The sequence below is a fragment of the Ostrinia furnacalis genome, unplaced genomic scaffold (genome assembly GCF_004193835.3).
Source record: "Ostrinia furnacalis isolate ACB-3 unplaced genomic scaffold, ASM419383v2 OfSCF3210, whole genome shotgun sequence".
Taxonomy (NCBI): Eukaryota; Metazoa; Arthropoda; class Insecta; order Lepidoptera; family Crambidae; genus Ostrinia; species Ostrinia furnacalis.
In genome coordinates this window covers 289,753-313,185 of record NW_021133449.1, presented here as the reverse complement: position 1 = coordinate 313,185, position 23,433 = coordinate 289,753, and the positions used below count along the sequence as shown (strand labels likewise).

Here is a 23,433-nt window from a genome sequence, read left to right as displayed (position 1 = left end):
AAAGTCAATTTTAACTATAGTGCTCACACATTTCATATTGTTGCATTCCACAATAACAAATTTTTATATAGTTTTTGTTTGGAAGGATGTTGTGGGTAATTCTATATTTTTATATTGCTCAATGTGAGGTAGGTGTAAACCACGAACGATAGAAATAAATCAGTCTTGTTCTAGCCAGCTTGTTTCACTAACGCGCCCCGTCCCTGACACTTTAACAGACTCTTGACTACAAAAATAGGGGGCGCTAAAAATAATTTATTCTCAAAGTGGGCAGTAGACTAAATAAGTTTGGGAACCGCTGCTTTAGATGTAGCATATGACTTATAGCGCCAAGAAACTAGACACGAGACTCACTGGTGTACCACACGGCGCGTGTACAGTCGCGGAATGAAAAGGTTCGTCACCTTAGTGTCGGTTTTCGCTTGCACTAGGTACTGTGAGAGTCAAATCTGCCAACATCATAACAGTGCAAGAAACAGTGCTGCTAACATTTAAATAAATATGACGTTTGCTAACGAATAAGGTTTTGCTTGTTTATTTTTCTATCCCATCAGTGCAATGCAATGATGACATTGACCAATTGACAATAGTTTTTTTTTTATTTAAAAGAAATAATAATGGCAGTTTGAACCAACAAGGTTTTAGTTTATCAATCATAATAATCTTCTTGACAAGATAAATCGAAAAAAAAATTTGAACTTTACTGACGAACAGTTAAAGATTATTTTATCTAACTCGAGATTATTCTGTAACATAGTTTCAAAAGGTAACATGTGCTCGCGATTCGTTGAAGGAATCAATTTGAAAACTGACGAACCTTTTCATTCCGTGACTGTACTACGTGTATCAGATAAAAAGTGCTCACCTAAAAGCAGGGTGTATCATTTTGACGCCGCTGTCGTCCAGCTCTTGCGCCGTGAGCCCCGAGGCCAGAAGCGCCTCGTATCTGTCGTGGCGGAGCAGCCTCGTACCGTCGTGCAGTTGCAACTCTCTGTCGTGGACTAGTCTGGAAATTTAAAGAAATGGTTTTGGACTTTTTACAGACAGCGCCATCTAGCATGTTAAGTTGGTTTTAAGGACGACGAGATGGGGGAAAGGAGGATCTGAGGAATTTAATCCAACGTTAAATATATTAATACAGAAATTCAAACATTACATACATAGACATACGCCCGTATTCACAAACATTACTATGAGGTCTCACAGTGCGTGTGGGCGCACAAGGTGACACACGAACCAATCAAAAATCTCTATTCAACGCTGTTTGATTTGCTGCTTCACTTAAGCAAGCGTCGTTTGTGAATACGGGCGATAATCACTTTTGGATAAATAATATTATCACGCTCATAAAAAAAACTATCGAATCTTATGTAGTTGTAGAAGGTGCTATTTTGCATTGAAACATACCTAAGTACGATGACCATTAGAAATTCTGACATGCTACTGCAAAAGTAGTACTTATTTAAAACTTACCTATGTAACACGGCTAATGTACTAGCATGTATCCTATGCAATCCGTCCAACACCGCCATATGGCCCTTCAAAGCCGCGTCAACAAGAGCTGAATTCCTCCACACCGTGTCTCCGTTGTCCAGGGTAGTTCTCTGCTGCACCAGGTCTCGAGCCGTCATGTCCTGGTACAGAACTATGGGCTCTATTGTGTAGCCCAATAAGGATGCGATTTGTGTAACTAGCAGACTCTTGCCGCAGCCTTTTGGACCTGAAATAAATTAAAATTAAAGTATATTATTTTTAACGGACTTCAAAAAGGAGGAGGTTCTCAATACGGGTAGTATTTGTTTAGTTAATAATAAGTCCCGTTAGCCCCTAGTGGTAAGCTAATATCATGCTTGTATCACGCACTCGTCAGTTGAGTCCACCACAATAGTCCAGTAGCGGGGTCGAACCAGCGTTCCTCTGATCTTGAGTCGGTCAGTTTGATACCTTCGTTTCAGCCAAATGACGTCCACTGCTGGACAAAGGCCTCCCCCAAGGTTTTCCACAATGAGCAGTCCTGCGCTGCCCGCATCCAGTCTCTTCCCGCGACCTTTACCAGATCGTCGGTCCACCTAGTAGGAGGCCTGCCCGGCCCACGATACATTCACACAAATTAAAAGGTTTCGACACAAAATGTTTGATTGAGAACTCTTTTCTATAAATTAATCCTTCAAGCTCCGCGAATCTAGACACAATAAATAATCATCAATTGTTATGACATTAATTAATACCGTCTGGGACTCAATCAGTTAATAAATAAAAATCATAATCAATCTTACCCACAATACAAAAGTCTCCAACGCTATGACTCAGCAGCAATTCATTCAGCAACTCACTCTGATACGCTGTTTTCACCACACCTTTCTCTCTCAACCCTTTCTGACTTCTCCCACCACAAGGCACACCAAACTGGCTCTTAATCCCATTAACATCCATAGTCACTAAGGCCTCATTTCCCTTGTACTCGACACCTCGTAATACTGTGTCGCATTTAGGCTTGATATCCAGGTTCAAATTCTTTAGAACAGCTTCCACGTTCTTCGCATGGTCTCGAGTCAGGAAGGTATTGTATGGATATAGGAGGTACAGCAATTTGTGGACTGGAATGCTTGGATTTCTTTCCTGTAAAATAGAAGCAGTAAAGATTCTACGCAAAGTCGGCCATGCTAAAATTAAATACATATAAGCTTTAGCTTCTAATAATACAGGGAAATTATGAAGATATCGATTATTTTTTTAATTCGGCAACTAGGTACGCTGCATTATTGGTTTATACATAATTGCTATTCTAGCATGGATTCATAAAAGTTTAACTTTCTATAAGAGAATACAGCATAAAAATCGCTGATTACCTTTCTATTTGCCGATTTTATAAAATCCTATCACCCTATCATACATGGCGAGTGGCGACTTCAATATCTTTAAAGTGAATCCTTCGGCAAGAGAAATGGTTATTTTCAACTTTCACAAGAAGAATAATAGTACAGTGCAGTTCTTTATTTATATTCGCTATAAAAATCAAGTGTTGCTTGTAATTACCAGTATCCTTGCGGCGGCTTGCAAGCTGTCGATGGGGAAGTCTGGCAAGCTGACTTGCTGCAGTTCAGGGCTGATGAGCGCGTACGCAGCAGACAGGAGTTGCTCCAGCTTCACAGAATCTACGTGAGGACATTCCTCTTTGAGCACGCTGAGATGATCCTGCGAAAGATAAAGATAAGCTGTAGACGCCTGTATTCACAAACATTAGTATGAGGTCTCACAGTACACGTGGACGTACAGGGTGACATACGAACGGCACTCCTACGCCTAAACTATTGATTTCAAAAAAAGGTTATGTAGACATCAAAAATAGGAAATATTCTCTAGTTTTAGTTTTCCTAAGCATGTTTTAAAAAAATAATAATCCGAAAGGAATTATTTGAAAAAACTACTACCTACTACTAACTACTTTTGCTACTAGATAGCATTTTTCCAATATGGTGGCGACCGCAGCAACGATAGGAGGTCGCAAAGTTGAAATTCGTAAAGAGCACGTCGAAATCTATACATGTAGATTGTAGATACCAGTTTTCATTACTCCCGGAAAACTTCAAAGTAATCCTATTATTTTGTACCAAATGACTGGACTATGTATGTATTTCTAAATAAAGATAGCAAACTTTATCGATAAAAACCATTAGGGACCTACTTCAAAGTAAGTGCCTACTGCCTACCTCAAAATAAAACTAATGACACTGATATCAAGTACGATAAACAATGGCAAAACTTCATGTGCCCCAGAAATCAGTTCAAAACTAATCGAAGTTTCAATACAAAGATCTTATCGCCCGAAATTAGTTCGACAACTCGACATAAACTTAACGCAACGAATAATTTTAACTGTAAATTCGAATGCTATCGAATAACGCTAACGTTTTGGCGAATCGTGAGGAAACTCGTTTAAATTTAAACCGATTTAATCTAGGTAAATAACCCATGCCTTAGTTTTAGGGTTGACAAAAGCCGAGTTAACTTTTTTTTACACTTGACACTTGTGCATTCAGCAAGGAACGATAACTTTGCTTACTTAATACTTAGTTTTAACCATCAGTGGGCTGAGTGTGAGTAAAATTGAATGAAAATTTTAGTTTTTGAACGTTTCCCGTTAGGGGCTCTGTACAATTCGTCATAGAGTTAATGTCATTTTTTGACACGCTCAATAGTGAGCGCGTTTGATGTAAACTCACACTAGGCCCTCAGTAAAAAGTGACCCAATTGGTTAAATGACAAAGTTATATCCAAACACTTTAAATAGCTATAGGAACATATTATTATGATGTCACGTCAACAACTATCTATTTATTGTTAATTGCAATCTAAATTTGTTATCAGAGTTAATATAAATACCTATGTGATAAAATATCAACATTAACGAGATAAGAACGTTATAACAAGCCCTTCTTTGCGCTTATTATCTAAATAATGCCTACTTTATTGTCGTATTAAGATAACCAATCCTTTCACTAAGCTAGCTAAGCTAACTTTATTATAAAAAGTATGATATGATCTAAATTAGAGCCAAAATTATAACCTAAAGACCAGTTTAGGTATTATACAAAGGATGTCATTTGGGCGATTAAAATTTGTATAGGTTATTTTCAACGTATCTACTAAATACTCAAAGTCAAAGTCAAAATTTCTTTATTTGTTTAGACTAATAAATAGTTCTTACAAATCGTTATTTTGCTCTTAAGGAACCTCTACATGTCTCATAATCTTTTTACCCTACCAGCGCTTCGAGACCAACATTTGGCAAGTGCTGAGAAGAAGCGCCGCAACAAACTCAGTCACCATTGTCTGCCGGTTAATATAAATAAATAGAAATAGCAGTATTGATTGAAAAACATAATTTGACATTAAAAGTCTTAATCTTATACAGCTTTTTTCAAAATATTTAAATTGCCTACTGTTACTGTTAAAGCTAGAAACCATGTGTCACCCCTGATTATGAGTCGTATTTGCGCTACGCCAAATGAAATTTGTGTAAGCCCCACAGCAATAAACATTTACAAGCAAATGCCGCGTAATTAATTTCAAAATAATCCGCCCGAATTACAGCCTTGCTTCAGTTCGGTTTTATTATCGCCTAAGTTTAGTCGATTAATGTTCTGGAAAGTTAGGCCTGTATGAAATTACACAAAACTGTATTCAAACTCCCTTGGGTTATAGGTTTATGCTTTTGATTGCTTCAGCTTTAATAAATTAGACTAATGTACCTAATATAAAAGTTAAGAAGTATTTATTTCTGAAAATGTCTGATATTTCGGTCGATTTAGAGATTATTTATTACTCTTGTCTATGAGTATTTTTCTTATTATAACGTTACACAAATGCAAAAGATGAACGAATTAATCGATACTAACTAATCATTTTTGTATATTACAATGGGTACTTATTATTATTCTGTGATATTACTGCAACATTTCAAAACACCATTCGAATTTACAAATTTTCAGAGTAACTAAATTAAGGACAAACTTAACCTTTAACTATGGACGTGAAAAAATAATCACACTCCCATGGACGTCGGGTCTCACAGACCCCTATCTAACATTCTTCTTATTTTCATATCTGAATCAATTTGAATTTATTAAAGAGTTGATATATATCTAATAACTATTAATAAAGGATTTAGTAGTAAATGTTATCAAATTTTAACCATAATTTAATTATTTTTTTGCAAATTTATAAAACTTAGACATTTTTCAGTGTAAATTGACTTGCCATCACATATAGGCTCCTTGATTACAGTCGATCATTAATAAATGAAAGCAATATTTTTTTATTTGCTAATTAATAACCATGTAACATAAAAACATGAACAGAATTTCTGAAGGACATAAAATAAAAAAATTGACAAGGGTTGAAGTTACTAAAATTATACACAGTGGCCTAGAACACTAAAGACAAATTATTTCTACAGGCATGTGTTATCTTTCTTTGAGAGCTTTAGTAGGCAAAATGTACACCATTCAAAATCGGAATCTGCAGCAATGGTGAATTCTAAGACATCTAAACTCAAAAGCAGAATCGTCTACAAGTAATATCTTACTCCTGAAATGTTCTTTAGACAGTTGGGCTAATAATATAGCTGATGTACTCAGATACTTTCTGCCATTATGTATTCTTAAACTAGAATAATTTACTTATGATTATAATAATATAATATAAAAAATATAGTTGACAAGTCACATCCATACAAGTATGTTTGTATGGGAATTATAGTCATCGGGTCTCCCAGACCCGGACAAAATTTTGAATGGTCATTACTCACGTAATAAGTGCCGGAAGACGCGATTTTATGCCTCCTCGGTCCAGACACAGTTAAAACTGAAGCTACTGAGATGGTCGAGAGCAACACGTGCCGGTAAGGTGTTTAAACCAAGAAATCGGAAAAGGGGGTGGGCCTCTGAGACCCGACGTCCATAGTTAAAGGTTAAGTATCTTAGTATGATAATATCACAGGTATTATGAAAATGTTTTCACGTAAAGAGAAATAAACTTTTTGCTGGAGAGCGATTAATCACCTAATAGTTGTCGTTCCACCTCGTACTTCGACGCCTGTTCTCAATTTCAGCACGAACTAAGTCACAGCTCGAAAAGAAACGAAAGCGCATTTAGCGCAGTAAGGGAGGTGTAGCCAGATTGACACCTACCTGTCTATTAGCACTGTTGCATTAAATGCAGTAGTTGTTATAGCTAAGATGTAATATTTTCACAACTTTGAAAGAAAATAAAAGGTCGATGTGCTCCAAATTCACTCTAGGAATTTCAGGAGCAATAAAAGCATCACAATGGCTGCTGAAAGTAAATTAAATCAACTTGACCTTCATACAAAACTTGCCCAAAGATTGAAAAATGAAATGGCCTTTATTTCTTAGCTATGTAAGTTCGGTTCGCGAGATCATAAATCGCCGCGATCGCAATTGTTCGGCGCTCGGGACACGCGATCGTCGCATGCTCGCGCGCATTGATCTGGGAAGCGAGGTGCATTCGTATTTCTTTTATTTTATTAATTCTAATTTTAATGCAGAATTCAATGGCGGCGGTGCGAAATATGACGTGGAAATTGATACTAAAATTATGATAAGTAGAAACAAAAAGTATGAAACAAAGCATGGTTATGTATGTTACTCCAATGGATTCTCAAATTAATGTTTATCTAGTTACAAACACGAATGTATTTTATTTTCAACCGACTTCAAAAAAAGGAGGAGGTTCTCAATTCGACCCGTATGTTTTTTTTAATGGGCTTTTTTACTCGTACATACACAGCTATTTTACTAATCTTAAAAAGGAATTCTAGAGCAAAATGACTTTAGGTAGCCTGTAAGTGACTATGTTTTCGGTAACACAAACCCATATATTTATATCACATAATATATTACCTGAAATACTGTTATCTAGGCTCGGAATCCACGAAAGTGCCTATCTAACATATTGTTCGAGGACGTTACGTTGTTTGAAATATAGCTTTAGGCAAAATAAATACGCCTTTCATATAATGGAATAAGAAAACATGAAAACTGAGCAAGGTAAAATGTTCAGCAAAACTTTTTCTAGCCACTCTTATCATGATCACCGCAGAATAACAGCGTCATGTTCTGGGTTTTACTACTCCAGAGCATGACACATGCTGAGCGGTGACCAATTTTGGTGGTAACCACTTGTACTTGCTTTTATTATCTGTGTTATATTTTTAAGTTGGAACCAAATTAATGTATTTCTTTCTTTCTTTCTTTTTTATCATTCGTTATAAATTCTCAGAGTTATTTAATACCTACATATCATTCGCGAACGCCACCTACATATTGGCCAAACAAATCACTTGGCAAATAACTAGGGCTTGGTGGCTGTAGTTTACAAAAATTCGAAATACATAACAGCGTTAAAAATGCCTTTGATTAATGACACCTAACATTAAACAAATAGGGTAGACCTTTCGTAGACTGCTTAAGTTGGCACGCGATGGGCGACAAAAAGACAACACAACCTTTGCCGTTATAGTGTCTTTATTAGTTCGCCGAAAACTCTATTTGGAGTTTGGATTGCTCGTTTGTGGACAGTTGGCTTCGAAACGTATTACCTAAATATTTCAACCAAACAAGTAAATCTGTAGGTAAACTAAACTACTATATCCAAATAATCTTTATCTTCACTAATGTTATAAAGAGAAAAGATTTGATTATTGTTTTGTATTGAACTACCTATTATACAGTGTGAGTCACGATAAAGTGTACATATGAAAATAGATGAAACTAAACCTATTTTTATTTTTATAGACAAAAAAGAGGTCATTTTTTTTGAGATTTGCAAACGTTGTGATAGGGATAGAGACATGAGATCACCTGTTATGGGGGCATTATTTGGAGAAATTGATCAAATAACCAAAAAAACACGAATTAAAATGCAGATTTTTCTCAAAATGTATCATTTTTTATTATTTGTTGCCATTTTCTGAGTATTTTGTGTATTTTTTTAGTATCGCCTGTTATTTAGCATTATTACTGTTTTTATTTTATCAGGATTATACCTCTTAGTTTAAAAGTTATTACGTTTTCTTTACAATAAGTAATTGGAAGACAAAAAATTGTATAAAAAATAAAAAAAACAACATTTTTTTTACTTCTTTTTTGTCGAAAAAAATACGTCTAGTTTCAACTATTTTCATATGTGTACTTTATCGTGACTCACACTGTATTACATTTTTTTAATGATAAGTAAAAGTAAGTTTATGTTATTCTAAAAATAGATGACTTTTAATTGCATTATTATGCCTCTGCAAGTATTCGCAGTCTCATTTCGAATATTAAGATTTTATTAAAAAGTTTCAAATCGATTGAGGAAATGACTGTACCAACGAATTCTCCTGGAATAAAGTTAAAATAGTTTAAAATTTCAGTAGACAGGAGGCATTGACTTTTACAAACTTTAATTAATCCTAATCCCCAAATATCGTGTACAAAGTACGTAACAAGTTAATTTAACTTTGTCTTAATTAGACAAGTTCAGAGTTTTCGTTCAAATGTTTGTTTCGCGGTTTAATTAAGCTAGTCTCGCAATTATACGATTGTGTGTATTTACACAACTACTTTAATATCATAATGGCAAATCAACAACATTACTTACCTGCTATATCAAAAGTAGGTACCTACATGCTCGGAATTACAAAAAAGTTCCAAAATAGAGTTGAGGTGACGTATACTTAGTTGCTCTCTTCGTGGAAATATAGAAAAATACCGTTTCTCTGGTGTATTCTAGTCTATTCGATGTCTAAAAATGTAGAACCAAAAGCTAGAATCGGTCAACTTATTTTTCGTTCGAGAAAGTTTCCGAAAATGTTTGGCCTGATCGTCAGAAAATTGATTTCCTAATTGGGAATCCGCTATTTTTTCTATTTAGAGTATCTCTACAGTATTCTCCCCCCTAACGTAAAAAGTTAATGTGATGGTAAAGTTGATTCTACAATAAAATGGCCAACTTCGTAACTAATTTAAGTTTCAACGTGATTTCAACTTCAGCGACTATTTTTGGAACGGAATGTTGTCTGAAAGTTTAACCACATAACTTCCTTTCTTATACTTCCATAATAAGAACTGTCTGTCTGTCAGTAATTTTCAAACGCAGTCACGTTAACCTTTCCCAAGCATTTACCGCTACAATATAAATGTCATTTTACAGGTATTTTTTTACATTACATAACCAAAATTACGAAAATACGCCACCATAAACCGTTCCTTCTATCATTACACTAATAAATAATTTATGAACGTTACTTAATTCTCCCCAACGACCTTCAAACAAAAAGTTACACGAACATCAGTTGTTGCTTGTGTTAAAGTAAAACCTTTGGGAATATTAATTCATTACAGCTAATGAGTTGTCAGAGTTAATAGTCGGCAATTGTTTTCATGGCGCGCGCGCCGCTAACAGCCGGGTAGCATGCTATGGTATGAGGGGTGGGAGATTTATTATACGGAAAGGGTTAAAGGTTTTCAAGGCTTTTAAGGTCATAATAATTCGATTTACAAGAAATTATAGGTCACACAACAAAAATTGAGGCGAACACGTACAACGGTTTATGTGTAAGGCCTGTTCGAGGATTCTAGTTCGATCTCCGTCAACCGCTTATGTATTGCAATGAGGAGTTTGTACTATTCACGAGTATACCTACTCGTATTTAGTTGCAGCAATAATACTACCTACTCGTATAAATGTACCTGCTGCAGGTCTTCGTCAACCGCTGTCTTCGTCAACCGATGCCTTCGCCGAATTCTCGGCATATACTGGCCCGAGAAAATCTCCAACGACGAGCTATTGGAATGCTGCCACGAAACGATCGACCAGCAGATCAAGCGCCGCAAGTGGAATTGGATCGGCCACTCTCTCCGAAGGGATCCCGGTCACATCCCCAAGCAAACTCTGGATTGGAACTCCCAAGGAAAACGCAAACGTGGTCGCCCCAAGCAAACTTGGCGGCGCACTGTAGCAGACGAGGCGAAGAAAATCGGCAAGACTTGGAGTGAGATCAAACGCGAAGCTCAAGACCGAACGCGATGGAGGACGGTTGTGGACGCCCACTGCCCCATCTAGGGGACATAGGACCTTAAGTCAAGTATAAATGTAATTCTTTAAAGTGTAACGACGTTAACTTTTTATAAATCCAACTTACTTCTTTCATGTTCTACTTTAAGTGATACTAATACTGGTGTACACAAAATGCTGTGTTCATGAAATAGAACACGGCATATCAGTTGACGCGACTCGTTTGCATATACTTAAGCAACTATGTTCGGGCCTACAATATTTGCGGGCATAGCAACTGCTTCCTTTAGTTAAACCGCAAACTTTTTGCTAGGGTACGAACTTGTAAGCAGTTAAATAGATAACAACAGAAACAACAGTTTTTGAATAGACATACTACATTACTATTCAGTTTTGCGTATTCAATCAAGAAACAATAGGTAAACTATATTTAATCCTAATTAAAATAATAAAATACGATATACTCGTGAGTTCTAATTAGCATCCTAAAGCTTGATTCAATTAATATGATATTAATGATGAACAAATTGGATTGCATAATACTTTCATTTTCCAGAAGAAGTTTTTGTTAACGTCTCGTAAGAATATGCTTTCAAGTTGAGGAAGCTTCTTTTAGCAAAAATTTGAAATTCCCGGAAAGAAGTAAAAACCCAAAAGATTTTAGGATTTTTTTATGCATACAAAGGCAGGCACTTGACCACAATCGCACCTGGTATTAAGTAAAATGCAGTCTAGGATGGTACATATCTGCCCTGTAAGTGCCTATTCACTCTCGTCTGTGGCGTGACTCATGATAAGGACTTTCTGCGATAGATCGAAATCTAAACAGGAAAAGCAAGCCTACAATAAATATAAAAAACTACTTTGACCTAACACCGCTCACTAAAACCATTACCAAGCCTCGCGCACCTACTTATTAGAGGCCATAAACCATAGGGTTCGTGAGCCATAACCCATGGTACATTTCCTGTTCCCGCTGCATGGGACAATCGCTATGTTGTCGATATTAACATAAAATTGCTTTTTCCAATAAGTTTGTCTTGTTATTGGGATCGTATATGGGAATAACTAATCGGGGATATTATAACACAATACTTTATTTTTATTCACTACGCTATAGAAAATAGAAGGTGAATGCATTTAAAGTGAGAATTTGTTTCTTATTTTGTACATTTTAAACAATTTCTAGGACAAAAGCGCTTAAAATATTCTGGAAATAAATAAGTTTAATTTATTTTTTTTAAATAATGTATAGTTTGAACTTTTATCTTTGTTATGTGATATGACCGATGAAAATCTTTACTTGTGTTGATTGCCTCAACTCTCATTGAGCGACCTATAAATAATAAAATTGTCTTTATGGTCTTCATTATTTAATAAAAACTTTTGACAACTCCAGATAGTGCAAAAGGCTTTTTTCCATTAAAAACAACAACATTTGTCACTCATATCTGACACCTACTCTCAAAAGTTTCTCACCATGATGCACACATAAACCGCATTAAAATAAATAAAAAAAAGCTTTGCTCCGAACTTCGCCGGCATGTAACCGCTCCGTTACCGAAAGCTCGACAAAACCCGGCGATGTGGTGAGACATGCACCAGTCACACGCCGGTTTGTGCCCGGGACAGACGTAACCTACGCCGAATCATTTACATAATTCGTTTAGCTAGTTCCAAACAGTAAATAATGCTCATACTACGAAAGTTTCAAACTACGAAAAACGAATGATTGTTCGGACCGTTGGCTACGGCTTAGTGACTACGAGAGTTGGAAACTACGGATGTGCTACGGCTCGTAGCAATGAGTGAGTACTACGAATGTTATTTTCAAAACAATTGGTATTGTTTGGGATATAATTCGTTGTTTGTGTGTAATAGTTAATTGTTTTTGGGAAAGGTGATTTCGTTGTTTTAGTGCGCATTGTTTACATGTCACAATTGTATTCAATGCATACTGGTAGGTTATTGAAGAGTATTTGCATCTATAAACAAGGTCTTTTAGAAAGCTACATACAGTAACAGAAAGACTGATACTTTATGACCAACATCAAATAATTGAAAATTTGCTAGTAAAGATATTTTGACAATTTTAAAAGAAACAAAGTTTATTCGGTACTGTAACAGTTAATGAACCATATCAAATAACTTCTGTGAATTGCTTTTTGGTTAGGTATACTAAAAAAAATTAAAACTTTCAAAATTGAATGTAAGAAATACGATGACTTCGTTAACAAGAAGAAAAGCATTTTCTTTTGCTGCTCTTTTTAATAAAAAGGCAAGGAAAGTTTTTGGGTCCCCTTTCCATGTTAAAAGTACCTATACTAGTGAAACTTCGGACGGAAGTTTTTAATTTCACCCCTAAGCGATAAAAGGGTGTTGTAGCGTAGTGTAGCCACATACGTGTTTTAACTTTTAGATTAATAACACAATTTCAAATTTAATAAAATCATTGTTATGGTGCAGTGTTTAGAAACATGCATAAAATATTGTTACATATTAATCTGCTATTTGATATTTAAATTCATTACTTTAGAGAAGAGAGAAATATTATAGGAGCCATTTTTTGAATTTCTTACAAGTGAAATTAATGTTATTTGTGAAAAAATCTTTTAGCTTAGCTTAGTAAAGTTTTAACTGGGATAGAAGTCGAAACCAGATATATTTCTGTCACCATAACACTGAAATATCATCATCCATTCGTAAGCATGAGTAAGGTTTGAGCGTTATTTCGCAAACAAACTTAAGGTCATTCTCAAACGACACAGATTGAAGGAAAACATTGAGCGTAAAATACTTGAATATCGTTTTATAGTACAGAATTTATTAGTCACTATGTTAACAAAAATATTACAAGTTACGTGTCTAGTAACTGCATCTTGGACACCCTACTGGCCCATAACGTTGCATCACTCTATCCAACCTACACCAGTAATTAATCACAACCAACTAGGCGTTGATGGAACAATTGCGAGCAACAGGCACTAGTACAGTACTACGGAAGTATCAAAGAAAATTCACCTTACTCCTATAACAATAAGAGCGAATTAAGTCTTTAGCTTCCGACTGTATGCTGACTTCATGTTTTTCCAGTGCTTTGTAACTTCAACATTAATTCAATTTATGAATGAAACGTAGTTTGGAATCGCTTGGTAGTTGTAATGATGACTCAACATGTGAAAAGTAAGGGCAGAGTTATATGACATACAGGGACATTAAAAGAATGCAAACTGATATGGTAAAGATATAAATTGTATATTTATATTTTCCTCAATTAAGAACAGAAAATCAAAGAATCATTTAATGATCCCCAAAGTCAACAATCAGAAAGGCGACGTAGAGCATTAAAATACATTTGTGACCAATTATGATAACTAACACCTACTGGTTCAGTCGGGTAAATAAATAATAAATAAATATGACTAAAAAATTTATAATAAAACGTTTTATAAGAAATATTTAAAGATTACGAATGAAATAAAATAAATTGTATGTGTAGAATATAGTAAAATGTTATAGGTAAAATAAAAAGGCAAAATAGCAGCTCTAGTATTGAACAATCCATAACTAAAACTTAAGTCAAAAACGTTAACCTGATTCTCGCGCCCATAAAATAGGTATAAAATGTTCAGGAGTACACTTTCACGTCACTCCCTAGTTTTATATGTACAAAGTTTAGCATACAAAGCTTCGAAAATATGGCACGCCCCTGAATATAAAATGCTGATTTAGCGCCAAAATGGTAAATACGCAGCTAACACTAAGTAAAGAGTTATAAAATAGAAATAAAAAAGTTTCCGTTTGCTTTCAGGCACCACAATCGAGCGAAGAGCACGTAACATAAAGCACGAATCAATTATGAAGACAAAGCAAAGTTTAGCACGCATTAGCGGGGGTCGCGTGCCGACGTGCGTTAACGTGTAGCGCTCGAGAGGCGGGTAATATGCCGGCACTCTGGCAGTCTTCCCAGCGGCCTATGTACGTGCGAACGGTGTGGGTGGACGGCTTCAGGCACGCCATACTGTCGCAAGACGACCCTTACTTCGTCAAGCTCAGCGCCAAGAGGCGAAGACCCACATCCTCCGCTTCCACCAGCAACAAAATCCCGAAAAGGCACTCCAGACTCAGCAACCACGCGGACGACTTGGAAGGCTGCCTCAGGAAACTCAACCTTGTAATACGGAACGATAGGACGTTTATACCAAAAACAAGACCGAAGAGCTCTAAGGACTTTGAAATCGAAAAGCTGAACTTGACTGATGTGGACAACGAGTCCGAAGACGGATTTCTGATCAGAGCTACCCCGCAGCAACTCAACGATTACGAGACTTCTCGGTCTAATTTTGACATAAATATGAGGCACTTAAGAGTGAATAGGACGTCCAGATTAGAAGTAAAAGAGAACACCGAATTATCAGAACGTGTGCTGCAATGGTTGGATCTAGCTGGCAAAGTGGATTTGTTGGCGCCCGAAAATGCTGAACGGATGGCTCAACCGCGGCACAGTTGGCCAGAGATTCAGCGGCGGAACCACGGGTTATCGAAATCGAAGACAACAGTCGACGTTCGGGCGAAGGATAGTGGCAAAACGTATTCGCCAAAAGCCGGCGACAGTGCGAAACCACAACAAAGCGTTATCGATCGGCACGATTTTTATGTGCCGACGTCCACGAACACGATTGAGAACTACGCGAGACAGTCACGGAACGCGCGCGGCACGCCACAAGCCGAGACGAGCGGGAAAAAAGACGCCAACAAAACCAAGAGCAAGGATATACGAGCGAACGTCGCGGAAACGCGCCAGAAAGTCGTCTCAGAACGAACGGCCGTGGAGAAACAGTACGCCGATTTGATTAAACAGAAGCTAATACCCGGTTTAGGGATAGGATCAAAGAAGCAAGTCCACATATTCATGCCTGAGCTCCCGAAGAAGTTTAACTCCACCTCGACGAGTAGAACTGAGAGTCTTCTATCGTCGCTAAAATCTTAGTTCCGAATAAAAGCTTTATAAATCAACAAAGTTGAGTTCATTGAGTAGTTTCGGGCAATTTATTAACGAACTTTACCGAGCTCGGTCCTTCCGATTTCATTGAGCCGACGGATCGGATTTATGCTGGCGTGCACGCAAAGCTGCGCCGTCTGATTATTCAAATTACCGTTGCATAGTACACAAATACTACTATTGAAATTAATTTTATTAATACGCCTTGCAAGCCACTAAACAGATTGCTGTCACTGCAGTGAACACAAGATTACATTTTGCTCTAGGAATTTGGAACTTGCGCGTATTTAAGTTATAGGAACTTTCCAATGAGGTCAATCATAACATTAATGTGCCATAATATCTTTGGGGTCAAGGTTTTGCTCATACCAGCACATTCTCGATTGAAACATGGATTAATTTAGATTAATCCATGCCTTGCACGATACGAATGTCACACGAGCGATATTAGTGTAGACTCATCCCAATGACATCACTATTTCGGGTACAGTTTACATTTTTGTTACAAAATAGCACCTATTACAACTCCATAAGACTCCAACTCACCCCGAAGCCGATGGTGGCGACATCTCTGGCCTGAAAGCGCGAGCGCAGCGGCCGACATCTTATCACGGCACATCAGACTGTAATTTTGTTGCAAAATAGCACCTATCACAGTTCTATAAGATGTCATTTCAATCCATCTCACCCCAAAACCGATGGTGGCGACATCTCTGGCCTGGAAGCGGGACCGCAGCGGCGGGTCGAGCGGCTGCCTGCTGTATCTAGCAGCTGACTTCACTGCTTTGTGTACATTATACATATTTGTTCCAAAACAGCCCCTATTACAACTCCATAAGACTCCAACTCACCCCGAAGCCGATGGTAGCGACATCTCTGACCTGGAAGCGGGAGCGCAGCGGCGGGTCGAGCGGCTGCCCGCTGCGCGTAGTAGCGAACAGTTACATTTGCGTTGCAAAATAGCTCCTATAGCAACTACATAAGACTCACCCCAAACCCGATGGTGGCGACATCTCTGACCTGGAAGCGGGAGCGCAGCGGCGGGTCGAGCGGCTGCCCGCTGCGCGCTGTAGCGAACAGTTACATTTGCGTTGCAAAATAGCTCCTATAGCAACTACATAAGACTCACCCCAAACCCGATGGTAGCGACATCTCTGGCCTGGAAGCGGGACCGCAGCGGCGGGTCGAGCGGCTGCCCGCTGTAGCGCGGCACGGGCAAGCCTAGCGCGATCACGCGGAAGTTCTCGTCGACGCGTACCAGCCGCCATTTTGACACTTCTTCCGCGCCATGTTCCTAAAAGCCGTATTACAAATGTTACCACTTGCTATCAGCAAAAAATATACAGTGGAAACCTCAGAAGGGGGTGAAACTACATCATAAATAATCGACAAAAAATATAGTTTTTTTTATTAAAAAAATGATTACAATTTTTTATTGGTATATTATAGCCTGACCAGGAACATAAAAACCCTGGCATAGAGGCGCTTCAATTGCATTTGATAGTGCAACACTGAGTACAGTCGTACCTGTGTTAAATTAATAGGCTAACTTTATGTTTCAGGATTCAGGATTACGGGCTAATTTGATATTTTCATAAATTAACGAAAAAATATTATTATAGGTAACTTAGGTATGGTTTCATTTAAGTATTAAATAAATTAAATGAAACCATCAATCGAACTAGTAGGATTTATTTTATTATTCATCAATAATCAAATTCAGAACTTGAATATTCAACTGCAATGTCTGCTCATGAACGCTTCAAACTCGGTACTTCTTTCCCAATTCCATAAAATTCAACTTTTAGAAAGTGACAAAAAACTTTAAAATAGGTAGTTGAAACAAACCACAGCTAATTTTCATAGTGGACTGTACTATACGATAAACATGTCAGTCAATTTGACAACCTTTGGTAAATAGGTTTTCGTCTGTGGTGTCTTTTAGGCATAAATCTAATTTCTTTGGCCCTAATTTCCTTGTTTTCCGTGGCATAAAATGGCCTAGGAAATTATAAAAGACCATTTTTAATTCGGCGTAAAGTCAAATTTTGAGTATTTCTTTATTGGAATAAGTTTAAAATTTACCATTTAAGAAATGGGTATCAGAATAGATATAGAACAATTTGTTTTTAACTCTTAACTCAATCTACTGAATTTATCTTCCTTAGTTGTGTCAAAAGCTCGTAATGATACAATATTCATTGGTATGTTTGCTTGCGAAGGTACACAGAAATGGGTCAAACAAAAAAAAAGCAATCCACAGAAGAAAACTTAGAGAAAAAAATATTTATAATAATTTCCTTGGCTACCAAAAATTCATGACCTTATAACTTTGTTTCTAAAACGAATTATGACACCCCTTTTAGATATATTAGCTTAGTTTTTGCTACTTAATACAATGGGAAACTAAAAATAGTCAAAAACAAAAATATGTTTCGTACCAAGGAAATTAGGCAAAATTGACCATTTTTGGCGAAATACCCTTATGTTCCTGGTCAGGCTATAAAATCTTTATCTTCCAACATAAACAACCAGTCAACAGCCATTCGTTAATGTACAATGACGAATCATTGGCGTATCTTCTATGATCATACATATCGATATTGTTTAGCCGTCATAGCTCTAAAAATGCACACAAAATGCAGCTGTAAGTATGGAAAAGCTTACCTCTAAAAGCTTGTCATATCTAGCAGCCGGCACCAGGAACCTGCCATCTTCCAGGTGCATCTCCCGATTCTCCAGAAGGTTATTGAGGACAGGCAGCACGTTTCGCTCCGCCTTCTCGATGCCTTCGATGACCAGCACCCGACCCTCGACGGCTGCGCGGACGGCGCTCTGGATTGAATAAAGTCTACTAGATATGGTCTAAGATGATGGTGAATCTACATTTGACTATGTGTAAGTTCTAAATTAATTAGTCTAATAGGCAAACTAAAGCCCCTGACTGTGTGCCATCTACAAGAATTGCTAATGATTTCAAACTCACGATTTCAGGAACACTTTTATTGTACCTGAATCTTCTCTGCTCAATGCCATTGCACATTCACAGCCACATTTGTTAATTTATTCATATGACAAACAAGAGGCTATGAAATTTAGAACATGAAGTAGAGTCGCTTTATTTTGATTGGTTTGGCTTGGTTATTTTTCTATGACAACAAGGTAGGATACGTCACACGTTCACGTCTATAAATAATAATATCATCACATTAGTGCAGGCTAAATTAAAAAAGGACAAAATAATACCTGGTCAAAGTACTTGGCGGTGGAGCTTTGGATCTCTCTTCTCTGCTTCAGGTCGGCCTCTGTGGTGTCTCGTGAGAGAGCCACATACTCGAGCTCTCTTTGAGTCAGTTCCAAGTATTGGAGTGCTATTTTCCTCCTTTATAAAGAAAAAAGTTTATGTAAAGTTATGGTGACTGAGTAACAACATCTATAAATACATACATAAGCATAAATATGAAAATGTACTTTTGTATTTATGCACATGATGTACCTATAGTGTTGTTATTTTGAGTTGAAATGTTTTTTAAGTATTTACTAAAACATGTGAATCCTTAGTGAGACTTGACTTAAATTAGACTTTTTAGAAGTATAATAATGTAAGAATTAATAAATACTAGATTAGTCTGGGAAGGACAAAGGTTTGATGAGTCTTTTATAGCCTTCAAAGGTAGATTCAATAATCTCCATATTTTTTTAAAAAATACTAAATGCACATTTAAATAGGACTGTAAATACTGGTAAAGACTATGAGATATCTACTTGTTTCGTACCGAAATATATTTATTAGTTTCTTAATTTTAGTTTAAGATAAAACAACACAAACTGGAAGGAATTTGCTCTTTTTCTTAATTGCATTTTTTAATCACAAACTGGCAACATTCTTTCCAATCCTATGGAGCTAGGCTCGCGATTGCGATTGCGACGCCCCCCAGTGACGCAAGATTTTTGAGTTCGGAAGGACGCCCGTGCGCATCAGCGGTGTGTTCTTTAATTCGGCAACCATATAAGCGTTTGTCAATTTCCAAAATCAAGTGAATCTAATGAGTGCGGGATCCAGCCCCTATGGAACTATGGTCTTTCTCATCAATATGTGCTAATACTTCACAAGCAAACTGCATTTCGGAGATACGCCGGGCCCGGCTGAGCACGCGGCTGGCACTGTGGAAAAGAGGTTTGTTCGCCGTTTGTTTTAAAAATTTAGTATAGCTAACATATTATTTGTTGGTCCTTCGAGCCGGATTTTCATTTTCCTTCCAATTGTGTAGTTTTATCGTAATTTTTAGCGTACATACGTACCACATTTTTCATTCCACGTGCGACCATCTTTGTAACGCAAAATGGCGCAATCGAAAGTGGAAAATGATTCCAAGACCTCATTAGATTCCAATAGCGAGAGTAGTAGTTCATGTGTTCAGGATATTTTCGAGCGAGATTTAATTTTAGACGATTTAAAGAGAACATTACAGTTTGCAACTACAGATATTCAAAAATTCATTTCACGTACCAAAGATTTGTCAGCTCTTCAAAGAAAGTTTAGCAAATTGCAAACTAAAGTCGAAAAGTCTCTCATTAAATCTAAATCATTCAATAAAGAGGAACAAATCAAAATTAGAAACGACTTCGACGATTCGTATTATGCAATTGTCACTCAAGTAGATAAATTAAAACAATGTCAGGAGCAAAGCAGACGAATGAGTCGTCCCTTTGCTAATTCAGAATTTTCTAGTAATGCTAAATTACCTACTTTGCCTTTGCCCAGTTTCTCTGGCGAAAGCACAGAATGGAATTCATATTTCGATTTGTTTTGTTCTCTCGTTCACCACAATACTGCCTACACGGATGCGGAAAAGTTTAGGTATTTGCTTCTTACGTTAAAAAATGAACCATTCAACCTTATAAAGTCCATTCCAATCACTGATGCTAATTATTTCGTAGCAATACAAATATTAACTTCACGTTATGAAAACAAAAGAATCATAGCTTCGAATCATCTTGATAAAATACTCAACATTCCATCTTGTAACGTAAAATCAACGAGTGATTTACGTAACTTATTAAATACTCTCCCTTTGACTCCATCACATTTTTTAATAGGTGAGCCCTTAACGTCAATTCCTGACATTTCTTTAGTGGATGAGAATCCTAGCCGCTTAGTAAGATGGCGTCTCATCCAACAGTCCACTCAACATTTTTGGAAGAGATGGAGTCTTGAGTATTTACATCATATTCAACAAGCAACCAAGTGGTTTAGTAATCGCGGTGCCCCGATACGTGAGGGCATGATTGTGGTGTTACGCGAAGACAACGTTCCTCCCTTGCAGTGGAGACTTGCGCGTGTTCACGCCTTACACCCAGGTCCTGACGGGATCTGTCGGGTCGTTACTTTACAAATTGGACAGTCGTTCTTCAAACGAGCTGTTGTTAAGATTTGTCCTCTTCCTGTTGAGTAGGGAGTAGGTACGTTTTGCATCTAAGTAAAGCTAGAGTAGTTTTAGGTTTATAGTTAGGTTTCACTCTACAAATAGCTTAGATACTTGTAAGTTTCTTATCGTAGGTTTTGTCTTGTTAAAAGATACTCGGTACTTTTAAGGTGAGCGGTATGTTTCGTACCGAAATATATTTATTAGTTTCTTAATTTTAGTTTAAGATAAAACAACACAAACTGGAAGGAATTTGCTCTTTTTCTTAATTGCATTTTTTAATCACAAACTGGCAACATTCTTTCCAATCCTATGGAGCTAGGCTCGCGATTGCGATTGCGACGCCCCCCAGTGACGCAAGATTTTTGAGTTCGGAAGGACGCCCGTGCGCATCAGCGGTGTGTTCTTTAATTCGGCAACCATATAAGCGTTTGTCAATTTCCAAAATCAAGTGAATCTAATGAGTGCGGGATCCAGCCCCTATGGAACTATGGTCTTTCTCATCAATATGTGCTAATACTTCACAAGCAAACTGCATTTCGGAGATACGCCGGGCCCGGCTGAGCACGCGGCTGGCACTGTGGAAAAGAGGTTTGTTCGCCGTTTGTTTTAAAAATTTAGTATAGCTAACACTACTTCATTATTGACTATTTTCATTGAAAATATACAAAACAGTTGAAAAATGTTTGCAGTATTTTAACATACCTTGTTGGGCCAGGCCTGCCAAGTAGGAACATATCCTGCCCAAGAGAGTCTTTCTGCATCATCCATCTTAAGTTCCGGAGTGTATTTTGAGATAGGAGTTTGATTTCGGAACTCTCTATTGTCACTGTGAGAAATAAAGTTCATTTTAATGTATTTTCAGAAAAATAGTACTCAAGATAGGGCTTTCTCATAAGGATTTGTCACACTAGATGCTTATGGATACTGTTTTAATAAATGATCCCATTTTTCCAAAGTTTATTATGAGTTAACCAAACTTTGGAGGTTAGAAAACAACAGGATACTTACAGTATTTTCTAGGCACATATTCGATCTTTTTAGGCACTTTGATATCCTTAGTTACATCTCCTATAGTCACTTTATCTTCGCTAGAATACGCTCGGACAGGATTCGCACTTAAGATTGCTTTTCGATGGCTCATAATCCGTATCAAAACATCGAGACGACGAACTGTTACTGCCGGATTGAACATGGCTTTCTTCACTTAAAACTATGTGTTTCACATGAATTCAATGCAAATTTACGAATTTTGCGTCATCGCAAAACCATGTAATGTTTAATTGGCTAAAAAAACGATAATATCCGCAAGTCCAAAGTCGAAACCCGAGTTCCGAAGCAATTAACTATCTGTCAAATTTGACGTTTCTATCAGCTGATTAACAACACGTTCATGAAGTTGTTTATTTTACAATAACCATGCGTTCAATTCTATCCGTTCTATCCTATCTCCTAGTGATGGTCAACTCGAGTAAGTAACTCGAGTTAACTCGAGTTGGGCGTAACTCGAACCCACTCGAGTTGAATTCTCTCTGACTCGAGTTCGTATCGTAAACCGAATGGAACCGACATGGACCGAAGATTGCCGATCATTTGAGTGATGATACTAATTGATACTATGTTCATTTGAAGTTAACTTTAAACTGCCGGTTATTGTTGTAGATTTTCGTGTTTTATGTTCTGTTTTTGAAAAATGCCAAGTGATAATAAATATAAATATTTTTTAAAATTAAAATTCAAGCCAAAAATCCATTAGTAAATTATATTATATTTCAAACAATAATTTTCTTTATTACTTTAGTTAGTATGATTCTCCCAATACATTATAAATGATATTTTTTTAATGTTAATGCGAATCTGAGCGAATAAATTGGTAAAACTAAGTAAAAAACTCACTTGTCCATCCAGTTAACTCGAGTTACGTAACTCGAGTTCAACCCGAGTTACGAAGATTTTAACTCGGGTTAAATCGAGTTTTGTTTTTCCCGAGTTGGCCCATCACTACATCTCCTATAGCCCGACCAGGAACATAAAAACCCTCGCCATGTTGCGGAAAACTAATGGTACTAATTTCTTTTAATGGCAACAGTAACTGAAAACTTCATTGACATGTCACCTTGCATGTCAGTCTATTGCTGTCAAAGTGTAAACAAACTTTATTTTAAATGTGCGCATTTGATTTTGTGAATTAAATTGCTAAAATCTTTTTATAGTCGTGAAAGAAAAGTGGTTCACAATGTGTTAAAGTATTTGTCGAAGAGAAATACTTAGGGTTCGGACCAGAGAGCAGAAATAAATAAAATTTCTGCTCTCTGGTTCGGACAATAATTTCATTGAATAATGTTTCCGACAAAGGTTGTCAAACTGACTGACATGTTTATCGTATAGTACAGTCCACTATGAAAATTAGCTGTGGTTTGTTTC

The 23,433-nt window shown here is 37.0% G+C and overlaps 2 protein-coding genes across 2 annotated transcripts; one reads left to right on the top strand and one right to left on the bottom strand.

Annotated features, from left to right (window-relative positions):
- Window positions 1–861: 861 nt before the first annotated feature.
- c12.2 (von Willebrand factor A domain-containing protein c12.2) lies at window positions 862–22,374 on the bottom strand. Its single transcript, XM_028311162.1, has 9 exons — window positions 22,021–22,374; window positions 21,715–21,838; window positions 18,830–18,965; window positions 18,251–18,418; window positions 16,713–16,877; window positions 3,037–3,195; window positions 2,277–2,619; window positions 1,474–1,720; window positions 862–1,006 (listed from the first exon to the last, which is right to left on the bottom strand). The coding sequence occupies exons 1-9, from the start codon at window positions 22,202–22,204 to the stop codon at window positions 862–864; spliced, it is 1,671 nt and encodes a 556-aa protein (XP_028166963.1). The 5' UTR covers window positions 22,205–22,374.
- On the top strand, window positions 12,045–15,791 carry LOC114357525 (uncharacterized). Its single transcript, XM_028311163.1, has 2 exons — window positions 12,045–12,389; window positions 14,393–15,791. The coding sequence occupies exon 2, from the start codon at window positions 14,525–14,527 to the stop codon at window positions 15,569–15,571; it is 1,047 nt and encodes a 348-aa protein (XP_028166964.1). The 5' UTR covers window positions 12,045–12,389; window positions 14,393–14,524; the 3' UTR covers window positions 15,572–15,791.
- Window positions 22,375–23,433: the final 1,059 nt, after the last annotated feature.

Excerpts from the sequence above, each read along its gene's own strand:
- LOC114357525 (XM_028311163.1), top strand. The coding sequence starts at position 14,525 with ATGCCGGCACTCTGGCAGTCTTCCCAGCGGCCTATGTACGTGCGAACG.
- c12.2 (XM_028311162.1), bottom strand. The coding sequence starts at position 22,204 with ATGTTCAATCCGGCAGTAACAGTTCGTCGTCTCGATGTTTTGATACGG. Across the intron at positions 16,878-18,250 it reads GATATGACAAGCTTTTAGAG|GAACATGGCGCGGAAGAAGT; the intron begins GTAAGCTTTTCC and ends TACGGCTTTTAG. Across the intron at positions 2,620-3,036 it reads AAGCCGCCGCAAGGATACTG|GAAAGAAATCCAAGCATTCC; the intron begins GTAATTACAAGC and ends TCTATTTTACAG.